The sequence below is a fragment of the Podarcis erhardii genome, assembly GCF_964252035.2.
Source record: "Podarcis erhardii genome assembly, chromosome: 9".
Taxonomy (NCBI): domain Eukaryota; kingdom Metazoa; phylum Chordata; class Lepidosauria; order Squamata; family Lacertidae; genus Podarcis; species Podarcis erhardii.
The window spans coordinates 13,950,327-13,964,323 of record NC_138512.1 but is presented as its reverse complement, the minus strand read 5'-3'; the positions used below and the strand labels follow the sequence as shown (position 1 = coordinate 13,964,323).

Genomic DNA, 13,997 nt, shown 5'->3' with positions numbered 1-13,997 from the left:
CATCCATCCTCCAACCGCCTCCAGACACTCACACAGGACCTTTACTGCCTTCACTGGTTCTGATTTAAAAGAGAGGTAGAGCTGGGTATCATCTGCATACTGATGAACACCCAGCCCAAACCTCCTGATGATCGCTCCCAGCGGCTGCATGTAGATGTTGAAAAGCATGGGGGAGAGGACAGAACCCTGAGGCACCCCACAAGTGAGCGGCCAGGGGTCTGAACACTCATCCCCCGCCACCACTTTCTGAACACGGCCCAGGAGGAAGGAGCGGAACCACTGTATGACAGTGCCCCCAGCTCCCAGCCCCTCAAGACGGTCCAGAAGGATGTCATGGTCGATGGTATCAAACGCCGCTGAGAGATCCAGCAGAACTAGGAAACAGCTCTCACCTTTGTCCCTAGCCCGCCGGAGATCATCAACCAGTGCGACCAAGGCAGTTTCAGTCCCATGATGAGGCCTGAATCCCGACTGGAAGGGATCCAAATGGTCCGCTTCTTCCAGGCGTGCCTGGAGTTGTTCAGCAACCACTCGCTCAATCACCTTGCCCAAGAATGGGAGGTTTGAGACTGGGCGATAATTGGCCATCGTGGCCGCATCTAAAGATGGTTTTTTAAGAAGCGGTTTAATAACCGCCTCTTTCAGCGGGTCTGGGAAGGCTCCCTCACGGAGGGAAGCATTCACCACCCCACGAAGCCCATCGCCCAGTCCTTCCCGGCTAGCTTTTATAAGCCAGGATGGGCAAGGATCCAGGAGACAGGTGGTTGGCTTCACTCGTCCAAGCAGCCTGTCCACATCCTCGGAGGTAACAGATTGAAATTGATCCCACACAACTTGACCAGACAGGACTCTAGCACTCTCCCGCCCCGGCCCTGCTCCCACGGTGGAGTCTACTTCTTCCCGAATCTGAGCGATTTTATCTGCAAAAAAATTTGCAAAATCATTGCAGGAGAACATGTGGCCCGTACTGGGCCCCGATGTTACAGGTGGTTCCGCTAAATTGCGAACCACCTGAAAGAGTCTCCTGCTGCTGTTTTCTGCAGATGCAATAGAGGCGGTGAAGAAAGTCTTCTTCGCCGTCGCTATCGCCACTTGGTAGGCTCGACGTTGAGCTCTAACCCGTGTCCGGTCAGATTCAGAATGAGTTATCCGCCACCGGCGCTCTAGCCGTCTCAACGATTGTTTCATTGCCCTCAGATCCGTGGAAAACCACGGGGCTCTCCGGGCTTCATGCAATCGGAGAGGGCGCTTCGGAGCCAAACAGTCAATAGCCCTGGTTAACTCCACATTCCAGCGGGCCACCAGGGAATCGGCTGAAAGGCCATCAACATGGGATAAAGCATCCCCAACCACTCTCTGGAAACCATTTGGATCCATTAAGTGGCGGGGGCGGACCATCCGAATCGGTCCCACCTCCCTGCAGAGGGGATGGGTCGCGGAGAAGTCCAGTTGCACCAGGAAGTGATCTGACCATGGCACTTCTTTCGTTTCGCTTTTGCATAGTGTCAGATCACCAACATCCGTAGAGGTAAACACCAGGTCCAAGGCATGTCCGCGGCTCCCTCTTAAAGGGAGCCTCTTAAAGGAGTTAATTGGGGGTGTGGATCTCATGCCCATAGTTGTTTTGCACCTATCACCTCTTAAAGGTGTTTTGCACATCACCTCTTAAAGGAGTTAATTGGGGGTGTGGATCTCATGCCCATAGTTGTTTTGCACCTATTAACAGGGGCGCCGCCTCAAGTTCCCATGGAGCGATGCAAAATTCAGAGCACGTTTCAAAGGCCAGGAGGGGGCAGGAGTTTCATCACACAGCCTCTCCAAACCATGTCCTGGTTATGAGACGCAGTGCTGAAAAACAAGCCAGTCATGTGTAATTGCTGCTACAGCCCTTCTCTGTTCACTTCGGGATTTGCAGAATTCAGACAATCAGAGTGATAATAAATTCCACAGAGGCAGCTGTGCTCATTTGTTTCAGGAAAGACAGAGAATAGTGACAACTCAAAGGCAAACCAATTCATTGTGGCTTGAGAGCATTCTCTCCCCCCCCCCCCCCGCCATGAATTTTTGATTAGAGTATCTGTTTTACATTTTTTTATTAGATTTTCTGTTTTACATTAATTCAAACAACCTTAAAATATCAATGACTTCCCTTCTTCTCTGTCCATGGTTCATTTTGCAAAACATAAATCCCTGCATATAAACTAAACCATTCAGTATTCCATCATTACATCCATCAAAACTTATTCACACTGTTGAATTTATCTTCATGCTGCCCACGTTTTCATATAAACACAATTTTCCTCCATATATTCAATAAACATTTTCCAGTCTTCTTTAAACACATGTTCTTCTTGTTCTCTTACTCTATATGTTAAGCCTGCGAGTTGTGCATATTCTGTCGACTTGAGTTGCCGTTCTTCTTTGGTTGGGATCTCGTTCGTTTTCCATTTTCGGGCTAACAAAACACAGGCCGCGATATATCATTTGCCCAATAACAACTGTTGGAAGTGTAATGAATGCGAAGGAACTTTTTATCATCTTTGGTGGACCTGCCCGAAGATTAAGGCCTACTGGGAAATGATCTATAATGAAATTAAGAAAATTCTTAAGTGGACATTTGCAAAGAAACCGGAGGCTTTTCTCTTGGGCATGGTAGGCCAAATGATTCCAAAGAAAGATAGAACATTTTTTATGTACGCAACAACAGCAGCAAGAATTCTTTTGGCAAAGTACTGGAAGACTAAAGAACTACCTACTCTGGAAGAATGGCAGACCAAGGTGACTGAATTTATGGGACTGGCAGAGATGACCGGCAGAATCCGTGACCAGAGGAGAGAGACAGTGGAAGAGGACTGGAAAAAATTTAAAATTTACCTTAAAAATTGTTGTAAAATTTCGGAATGTTAAGATGTCAAGGGATTTGATATAAAGAATTACAGCTGTAAAAATTTAAGCTTAAGAAAATTTTAAAGAGAATTAAATATAAAAACGGATGAAGGATTGCTAAAAAATTTTAAAACAAGGATGCAGTGAAGGGGAGGTATGGGGAAGTCGTGTTATGTTTGTTTGTCCTTTGTTTATGTTGTAAAATTAATAAAAATTATTTTTTTTAAAACAAAAAACAAAACACAGGCCGCAGGAGTAGCATACATAAATAACCTTTTTTGACACCTGGGAATTTCATCTGAATTACCCCCAACAAAAAAGACTGGGTTTAAAAGTACTTTTAAACTCCCCCCCCCCAATTCATTATGGATTATTTCCCAATACCCTGTTACAGGTCCACCACATATGAAAGAACGTCCCCTCAGTCTCACTGCATCTCTAACACTTATCTGATTCAGTATTATATATCTTAGCAAGTCTACTTGGAGTTAGATACAATCTGTAAATCATTTTCAGGTAGTTCTCCTTCAAGGAATAACATTGTGGCTTGAGCATTCAAGGAGTGGAGCACGTATTTTTTCAACTCACTTAAAAGGGGGAATATAAGCAGAAAGGGGCTGTGGACTGTACTTCTACACCCTTTATCCCTTACCCCAAACATCCACGAAGTTGCAGAGATGTCTCATGTAGCGAAGCCTACGTATGTCAACCCCTATGTACCTGGACTTCCTAGGATCATGGAACCTTGGAGTGGGATCCAGGACTCATTTGAGTAGGCTTTGCTTCCTTAAATGTTGTCACACCTTGTCTGAAGCCAGGCACCGCAGCCGTTTCTACCCAAATTGCCAAGCATGAACGGCGATTATGCCTACACCTATTTTCGAACATAAGGGACGCGAGTGGTGCTGTGGGTTAAACCACAAAGCCTAGGACTTGCTGATTAGATCAGAAGGTCAGCGGTTCAAATCCCTGCTACGGGGTGAGCTCCCATTGCTCGGTCCCTGCTCCTGCCAACCTAGCAGTTCGAAAGCACATCAAAGTGCAAGTAGATAAATAGGTACCACTCCAGTGGGAAGGTAAACGGTGTTTCCGTGCGCTGCTCTGGTTCGCCAGAAGCGGCTTAGTCATGCTGGCCACATGACCCGGAAGCTGTACGCTGGCTCCCTCGGCCAATAAAATGAGATGAGCGCCGCAACCCCAGAGTCAGTCACCACTGGACCTAATGGTCAGGGGTCCCTTTACCTTTTTATTTTCAAACACAAAGTAGTACTCAGGGCATCTGACATATTACATTTTCAGTGGCACATCCAAGATGCAAACTGTCTGCAGGGTAGAGGGAGCGAATGTAGGACCATTCTACTTTTTTTTACAAAACTATCACTTGTCTCCCGCGTCACTGAGTTTGGGGAAGTTTTTAATGTTTGATGTCTTATTGTATTTTTAATATTCTGTTGGGAGCCGCCCAGAGTGGCTGGGGAAACCCAGCCAGTTGGGCGGGGTATAAGTAAAAAATTATTATTATATTTGTTATGTATTGAAGTTCTCACCCTGGGCCAGCAGGGGGATGCTGTAGATAGTTTAGGTCCACATATGCAAATAAGGGATCGAAAGTGACATTCATTGATTGGCTAGTTACAGAAAGTTGTTACAGTTACGTTGTACTGGAGCTCTATATAAGCAGGCTGGCTGAACCCTTCAGTTCAGTTCTGTTCTGGCCTGTGAATAAACAAGAGCTGTTTGAAGAATCACTGTGTCGCCTGATATGTTCACCCACAACTTAACAATATTATTAGGAATTACTGATCTGCAAAGTGAGCTGAGCAACTAAAAGGGGTGGAAACCCCCCGTAAACCTTTCCATGTTTCAGAACAAATACTGTGGGATATCTTTTGTGAACTCTGACAAGTCATACTACTAACATTACATCCTTTTCAACTGTGAACTATAATAATTACACTCGGTTTTAAAACGAGAGGAGGCAGTGCACCCAGAATCAGCTTTAGCCCATTCCAGAGATGAGAAAGAAGATGGTAAGAATATTTTAACTTTTTCTCTGCTGGTCTAAGCCTCTCTTCCTGTTTCTGCAGGTACATCTTCCAGCTCCTCATCCTTTTCCTTATCCCAGGGATCATAATGATCATTGCATATGGCTTAATCTCCTTGGAGCTCTACCAAGGGATCAAATTTGATGTCAGTCAGAGGAAGTATTCACGAGGTAATCTTCATGACCAGTCCCATTCTCCTTCTTTCACTCAGATGTGAAAATGTGATGAGCAGACATTTTTTTCCTGGTAAAAATAATCTGCAACAGAGCAGTCTTGCAAATGTCTCTGAGTCATAGCCAGGATTTTTTTTTAAAGCATTAATTATTCCGTCTCTGTGTGTGTGAATGTGTGTATTTGTGTATGTGTGCAATTGCGTTCCCTCCCCTCTGGTATTTTCATTCACTTTTAACAAGAATAGATACAACAGTATTCCAAGACAAGCAATATAGAACTAACCATAAAAAAGTTACATAGAAAACTGCCTTGTACCAAGTTAGCCCATTGCTCCATCTAGCCTAGTATTGTTTGTGTAATAATTTTTATTAGTTTTCAATTACAATAACCCAATTGTCACAATTCCAAATTATAATACAATTAATAATGCCAATTGTTCAGATGCCAAATTATATTATTTTGTTGCCCCCTCCCCTTGTGTGCTAGAATTGATGATTTGATAATTTAGTTTAACTCTGCATTCCGAAAGCCTGATATCGTTGACATTGATTGACAGCAGCTTTCCAGACTTCAGGCAGGGATCTCCCGGCAACAACATTCTCCTGCCTCTTTACAATAAATCTACAATCCATACACAAATAGTATTCCCATCTGGAAAACCAGAGGCAACAATTATAAGTAATTGTTGTAAGGTATTATGTTTCAAAACATCCTAATAACAGAGACCAGAGTTATCCTAGTTTACCTCAGGAATAATGAGGATGCATCCGGGGGGGTACTTACAGTAAATGATCTATTTCTGGGGAGGTGCCTAAACTCTCCCATGCCCTCCTGTCCTCTTCAGCGTATTTCCCCCTCAGCCAAGGCTCCTTCCAGTTTTAGGATCCCTCTAGTTCAGGCATAGGCAAACTTGGCCCTCCAGATGTTTTGGGACTACAACTTCCATAATCCCTAGCTAATAGGAACAGTAGTCGGGGATGATGGGAGTTGTAGTCCCCAAACATCTGGAGGGCCAAGTTTGCCTATGCCTGTTCTAGCTGGATCAGGCGATGGGGGAAGTCACTTAGAAAGGTCCGCAGAGCTCATACGGGGGGGGGGGTGTGTCAGCAGATGGGGGAGGGTTAAGAAATTCTGCCTGTCTACTGATTTCCCCACCTTTAGAATCAATAGCACCCACACATTAATGTAATAAATAAGAGAAATACACACACGGGCGTAGCTGGGGGGGGGGGCAGAGAGGGACAGTTGCCCCCCATCAATAAAAATCAATAAAAATAAGCAAAAATATGTAACTAGCTGAGGTTCTGCCCTGCACTGACATAAAGCCTGCCCCCTAACATCAATCCTGGCTACAACCATGGAAATACAGGACTGACACCTGTATTGATGATGATGATGATGATGATGATGATGTTGTTGTTGTTGTTGTTGTTGTTGTTGTTGTTGTTGTTGTTCATTCATAGCATCTGGTCCCACCCAAAGAGATTGAGATCACTTCGTTGACTCTGTGTATCTCCAAGAGGTTGACATTTCCAGTTTCGAAAACTAAAATGATTTTTTGCCACTGCTTCTACTAAAAAATAAAAATAAAAAGTGCCGTGTTGGGACTCAGTTCCACTCTAATCAGACATTAACTATCAGTAGCAAGGATTAAATAGAAAGAGCACCCCCTGGCTACAACCACAAATCTGGGGGGGGGGGGTTGGTTGGGGGGTACAGAGCTATTTGATAACTTGTGATATCAAAGCTTCACAAGAACCATATCTCTCCAGCTTCAGGTGAAATTGTCTCCTGACTAACTAATCTCACCAGAATCCCAGAGGCTCTGGAAAAAAAGATTTTCAATTGAGCAGAGGGGAAAGTGCCTTGTTTTTAACGTAGTCTATTACAAAACAGGCCTTTTGAAGAAAGAAATATTTACTAGTAAGCTAAATGAGTCTAGGTAGCTCAAAATTGCACTGACATCGGGTCCAACGGTGCCAGCTGGTCAATGGGCCTAGTAGTGTACTATAATCATTGAGCGTGTTTTTTCTGAGGCTAGATGGTGTTATTATGCAATTAATCCTGATGGAAATGGAGGCCTCTGTTAACAGAACATTTTGTACAAAAAAAGGCACTTTCAGCGAATGATCAACTGCTATTATGCCATTAATTGCACCAAAATAGCACGAGCCTACCAGGCAATACACTGAGATCAAAATAAATATGTGTCCGGGTACCCATAATTCCTGAAATTAGCAAAAGTTAGAATTAATAAAGGTTATAGGCTAAAATTGGGCCAAACATTGCTGGATTGAGTTTAGGATAACAAGCTGTGTCAGCTTGACATGGGCTTGCTAGGGAGAAACCATTAGCGGACAAAGGCTTGAAATGGCCAGTCGTTAGTCCAACAGTGGGAGCCATGGCAAGACAGAAGACTCTGCAGAACAGAGAGGGTGAAGTTGACAGGGTTACAGTGGGCAATGTTAGCAGGAAAGGGGAGTTGTGTTTGGCAAGGATTTAGGGGGAGAAGGAGAAGGTGAAGAGGCTGTACCCAGAGACCAGGGAGCTGTTGCTCCAGACCCAAGCTTGCTGAAGAGAAACAACAAGAGACAGTCTTGAGGTGTTACGCATGCCCTCCACAGAAAGATTTAGGTTGTAAATATGTGCAAATAAATCATATTTCATGGAGGCACCATTAGCCTCCTTTGTGCCTTAATTTTCTGAAGGAAACACAAGACCCCTGGAAACTCATGCACCGCTCGGGCAGAGATTGAGGCGACCTGTAACAATATTGTATGTACTTTGAAGACTTTTCAGCTCATTTTGTCTGAATTATTGATTGATTGATTGATTGATTGATTGATTGATTATTTGGGTTCGAATAGTTCTACCCTAACAACTAACCAACTAAACATTAAGCAGCTATTGAAGCAACTAAAGTAGTAGTAATAGTAGTAGTAGTAATAATAATAATAATAATAATAATAATAATAATAATAATAATAATAATTTTATACCCCACCCATCTGGCTGGGTTTCCCCAGCCACTCTGGGCAGCTTAAAGGTAAAGGTAAAGGTACCCCTGCCTGTACGGGCCAGTCGTGTCCAACTCTAGGGTTGTGCGCCCATCTCACTTAAGAGGCCGGGGGCCAGCGCTGTCCGGAGACACTTCCGGGTCACGTGGCCAGCGTGACGAAGCTGCTCTGGCGAGCCAGCACCAGCGCAGCACACGGAAACACCGTTTACCTTCCCGCTATAAAGCGGTCCCTATTTATCTACTTGCACTTAGGGGTGCTTTCGAACTGCTAGGTGGGCAAGAGCTGGGACCGAACGACGGGAGCTCACCCCGCCACGGGGATTCGAACCGCCGACCATACGATCGGCAAGTCCTAGGCACTGAGGTTTTACCCACAGCGCCACCCACATCCCTCCTGGGCGGCTTACAGCCCATTAAAAATTGTAAAACATTGGACATTAAAAATTTTCTGATACAAGGTTGACTTTAGAATACAGATGTCTTCTAAAAGTTGGATAGTTGTTTATTTCCTTGACATCTGATGGGAGGGCGTTCCATGGGGCGGGCACCACTACCAAGAAGGCCCTCTGCCTGGTTCCCTGTAACCTCACTTCTTGCAGTGAGGGAACTGCCAGAAGGCACTCGGAGCTGGACCTCAGTGTCCAGGCTGAACGATGGGGGTGGAGACGCTCCTTCAGGTTGTTTAAGATATGATCAATAGGTAATAATTACCAGGAAGGAGAAAAGGTATACAGGTGGTGACCATTATATGTGGGGGCTCTGTTCCTGGCGCCAACAAAGTGTGCATAAGCCTGATACACCCTGCCCCACCCTGCCATCATTCTGCCCCCTATTCCACTCCCATTCCATCCCCTATTCTGCCCTCTTCTGAGTCCATGTTGAAAGTACACTGAAAAGGATATACCAAGAGCTCTGGCCAAAAGTTTCAATACACACAGAGCGCACAGAGAAACGCAAGAAAATTTGGATTCATTTATCTAAGACGCATGTTGGAAAAAGAAACACAAAAGAATTGAATGATACAGACTTCCAACAGATTTATATTCCTTAAAAAACCGAGCTGAAGAAGGCAATTACTCCGAAACAGGGCCCTGTCCTGGTCACCACTACTGAGCCGTACATCTAATTCATACTCCAGATACTTCTTTTTGGCCCTATTTGATTCTTTATTCTGACTTTATATAACATGGACTCTTTTTGACTGCTATTGAGACTTGTATAAAACAACTGTTGTGTACTGGTATTTTATGTACCTTTATACTATATTACTGCATATTTGAAACTACATTATTTCTGCACTTAAACGTTGTGTTTAAATTTACTATTATTTTAAAACTGTCGCACTTATACGCTGTGTTTAAATTTACTATTAGTTTAAAACTGTTATTCTTAGCAGAATATACACGTTTTTCTTTTCAACTCTCGAGTAGGAATTATTCCTTGTATTGAAACTTTTGGCCAGAGCTCTTGGTATATCCTCTTCTGAGTCCAAACATTTCAATGGTCACATGTCAACTGGACGTGTGCAAAATGGTTGTCCCCTGTATATTAAGTTCCCGTGCACCACACACACCCCGTCCTCACATGTTCCAACTGCCACACTGTTTCTGAATCACCCTGAGTCCCCGTCAGGGGGAAAAGTGGGGTATAAATAAATATAGCACCATCCATATAGCGCTGGTCCATATCAAGTCGCAGAGGAAATTACCTCAGTCCAGATATGGCTCAGACAGTACACCAGAAGGCGGGGGCCTGTCATATGAAGGTGGGCAATTTTCACTCTTACACAACCCTTTCTGGATGCAAAGACTGAAGCATGCCTCTAATTTCAGTGGCCCAAAGTGTGTGCCTTGGCTTTCAGAAGTTGAAAAACATCCCCCCTACACTCACACACACCTGATCTCTCACACTGGCCTTCAAAAGATATTTATTTGCACATTTTGATGTGTATCTTTTGCCAGCCGTGCGGCGGGTTTTGTGCCCTCGCACGTTGTGTGCTCTTGATAACGTGATCGCATTTGCTCTTCCCGTACAGAAAGGAAAACCAGCACCAGCAGCAAATTCGAAGATAGCGATGGGTGCTATCTGCAGAAAAGCAAGAAGAAGAAAAAGATGCCCCTTCAACAGTTTCCGTCCAATAGGAGCCTCTCCAAAATTGACCGGCCTCGAAGCAATTGCTCCACCGCTAACTTGATGGCCAAGAAGCTGGTCATCCGAATGCTGATAGTGATAGTGATCTTGTTTTTCGTTTGCTGGACGCCGGTGTTCAGCGTCAACGCTTGGCGTGCGTTCGACAAGATGTCGGCGCAACTGCTTCTCACAGGAGCCCCCATCTCTTTCATACACTTGCTCTCTTACACCTCCGCTTGTGTGAATCCCATTATCTACTGCTTCATGAACAAACGCTTCCGCATGGGTTTTCTGGCGACGTTTACCTGCTGTGCCAAGCAAAAGCTTCCAGTGGCCAGAGCAGAGATGGCAGAGGAGGAGGAAGGCAGAACCACAGGAGCAACGCTTTCCAGGTATTCTTACACCCACATGAATGCATCTGCTCCTCCCTGAACATGCCCAAGGCGGGAAATCGGTTATTTTATCTCCTTCTGTGGTCTTGACTTGTGTTTAAACCATCTGCCATGCCTTTGTACGAACATGCTTCAGTAAAGTGTAGGAGAAAAATAATTTACGAAAGGTCTCCCATCAGTCGGCAACACTTTTTGGCTTTGGGTCTCAAAAATAGATAGAAGTTACCTCAGGTAGAAAAGGTCAGTGATGATAGCCCATGGGGCACATTGGAGAGGCTGAGAAACTGTCATGGGCACTGCCATAAAACAACTCTCAGGCCAAAAAGAATGGCTGTCAGTGGGGACCTGCCTTGTCAGAAATGATTGATAAAATTACCAAGAAACAGAAGACAAGACAGAAGTTGGGTTTGAGGCCAAACACTAAACCACCTATTTGCCCCCACCAAGAACAAGAAGAGATTCCATTTCAGAGATGGAAAACGGGTGCTGTGCGGCGAAACGTCCACCCACAAAAGGAAAAAAATAAAGGGTGGCAAATGTCACCCATCCCCAAAAGCAACAGACTTTGCCAATAGGCTTTGACATCACATTTTTAGTCACTTCCACAAAGAATCACCGTTATTTTATCTGTGACAATTTCACACAATAGCTAGAGGTACGCATCAGATCTGGAAGAATCCCAAACCAACTAAATGAAGCCTTGATCTGATCTAGCAGAGTGCTTATTATGTTCCTAATTAGTGGGAATAACCATAAAACAATCAGCAATCATTTGATCTGTCAATGTTTTGAACTGCAGCTATTAGAGGGTTGCCCTGACCTCAAGATTTGGTTCAGACGCCAATCCATTACTTCAGAAAACAACTTGATTTGGATTGAATCCCAATTTAGAAAAATAAAGCTATGGTCATTCCCCGTTTAGATTATAGGGAAGTGGGGGGGGGGTTGCTAGCCATTTTTTCTTTTGATAGAAATGGATAGAATAGAATAGAATAGAATTTATTATTTATACTCCGCCCATCTGGCTGGGTTTCCCCAGCCACTCTGGGCAGCTTCCAACAAAGCATTAAAATACAGTAGTCTGTTAAACATTAAAAGCTTCCCTAAAGATGGCTGCCTTCAGATGTCTTCTAAAAATCTGGTAGTTGTTCTTCTTTTTGACATCTGGTGGGAGGGCATTCCACAGGGCAGGTGCCACTACCGAGAAGGCCCTCTGCCTGGTTCCCTGTAACTTGGCTTCTCGCAGTGAGGGAACCGCCAGAAGGCCGTTGGCGCTGGACCTCAGCATCCGGGCAGAATGATGTGGGTGGGGATGCTCCTTCAGATATACTGGATTAAATTTGCAGGCAAAGTAGCAACTCCTGAGTGAATCAACCCTGTCAAATTACTAGGTCCAGGTTTTTTTGTACTAGGCCCCTTCAATCTGAATTGGGGAGAAGACCAAAGGAGAGTTAAGGTTTTGTGGGGAATTGTTTCAATATGAAAATGGCATACACTGTGAAGTTACTCTGACCTGCATCATTTCAGAGTGTTGTAGCTAGGCTAATCCAACAATGAGCACTTTGATCCAGCCAAGTCTCTACTTGCCTCACACCTGATGTCAGGTGTGGCATCAGATGTGAGGCAGGTGCATGGATTGGGGTGAGTAATGGCCTGGTGGGCCAAATAGATGGGCCAGAAGTTCCCTACCCCAGGAGAGAGAGAGTTATGATGAATTGGGGGGGGGGCGGCTTCAGATTTCTGCCCAATTAGCACCAAAGGTTGCAAATCACATAAGCTAAGTGCAAAGCTCATTGGCACAGAGGGAGAAGGACTTAAATGTCCAGCATTTTTTCCAAGCAATTACCACTAGCAGATCTGGCAAGGAGCAGAGGACAGCTAAGAACAAGGCATTATGTTCCTGCAACATTGCTTTCCCAAAATATTGTGATTGGAGAACCCTGGTAAAAAAACAACCTGATTTTTAAGATCTTCCAAGGATACCCTGTTGGTCCTTCCACAACCAGAGGATTGTCACCAGAGGTGGGTGGAGGCCTTTTCGGCGATAGCAGCCATGCCATTCCTCAGGTGATTTGTGAGGCAGAGAGAGAAATAACCTTCAAACACCTCTTTACATCATGTATATGCTTACCTTTCCTGGACTCCAACTCTTCATGTTTTTTGCTTTGTGCATTGCTCAGTTTTACTTGTGATGATACAGTTGTGTTTTGTTTTTATCTAATTTTAATCTAGTTTTTAGGGCAAAATGATTGAACGTTGTGTTTTCACTGTTCTTATTTAGACTGCTTAGAGATTTTTGTTATATTAAATGGTATACAAATGTTATAAATAAATAAAGTAAAATATAAAAATGGTACTAAGAACTAACTCACTGTTTAGATAGGTCATTTCCTGGTCACACTGATAATCTTTTTTTTCTTTTTTCTTTTAATGTCCCTGGGATGCAACTGTGGGCTCCCCATAAAAATCAGTAGAGAAATCCAAGGTATGGGAACTGGAATTAGCCATCGATGATACTCCAATCCTTGCTTGATTAAAAAAAAAAAATAGCAGCAGAGAGGACAGCTCCATGCTGTTTCCTACTTTGTACTTAAACATCCTGCTAATTAAAGTTCCAAAGCAAAATTCAGTTCATTGCTCCTGAAATGAGCTGTGGCTGGAACAGCAGAGCTCTATGTGGTGCCTTCTTCTTCAGCGATAACTCATAGCCGAGTAAGATTGTCTACCATGAACATGGTCTTATCAGTGAGTCCATAAGTGATTGTGGAGGCCAATTCTGGATCCGCATGTCCTTCCACAGTGGGGACATGGGTTTCTGGGCGGGAGTTGATCACGGTGAGGGTTTGCCAAGCATGCCTTCCTCTTAGCGCATTTCTCCCTTTTGTCCTGAGTTCGAGTGTCTTCAAAGGCCATGACACCTTTGGGTAAAGGCTGTTCTCAGTTTGGAGCACTTGCAGGCCAGTGTTTCCCAATTGTCGGTGTTTATACTACATTTTTTTAGATTTGCCTTGAGACAGTTTTTAAACCTCTTTTGATGACCATCAGCATTACACTTTCCATTTTTAAGTTCGGAATAGAGCAGTTGCTTTGGAAGACGATCATCAGCATCTGCACAACATGACCAGTCCAACAAAGTTGATGTTGAAGAATGTGGACATTGTTCCATCCAGATAGACACTGCAAAGAACTGAACAATGGAAGACAGTAATTAATTCTCCCAGCACACCAGGTCTGAAACAACAATGCTTATGAAGGACTACACATGTGAAATGGATTTTATACATATAAGATGTAACAGAGGCTCTGTTTGTAATGAGGCGCTGTTTGCAAGAATGATGTAACAAAGATTGA

The 13,997-nt window shown here is 44.1% G+C and overlaps 1 protein-coding gene across 2 annotated transcripts in view; it reads left to right on the top strand.

The window, feature by feature from the left end:
- Positions 1-10,803, top strand: part of CCKAR (cholecystokinin A receptor) — a 28,694-nt gene extending 17,891 nt beyond the window's left edge. For both annotated transcript variants that reach the window (XM_081875885.1, XM_081875886.1), the window contains exons 4-5: positions 4,974-5,101; positions 10,160-10,803. In XM_081875885.1, the coding sequence (XP_081732011.1) occupies positions 4,974-5,101; positions 10,160-10,686 (655 nt within the window). In that variant the 3' untranslated portion in view covers positions 10,687-10,803. The remainder of the gene's footprint in view (positions 1-4,973; positions 5,102-10,159) is intronic.
- The last annotated feature ends 3,194 nt before the right edge of the window (positions 10,804-13,997 follow it).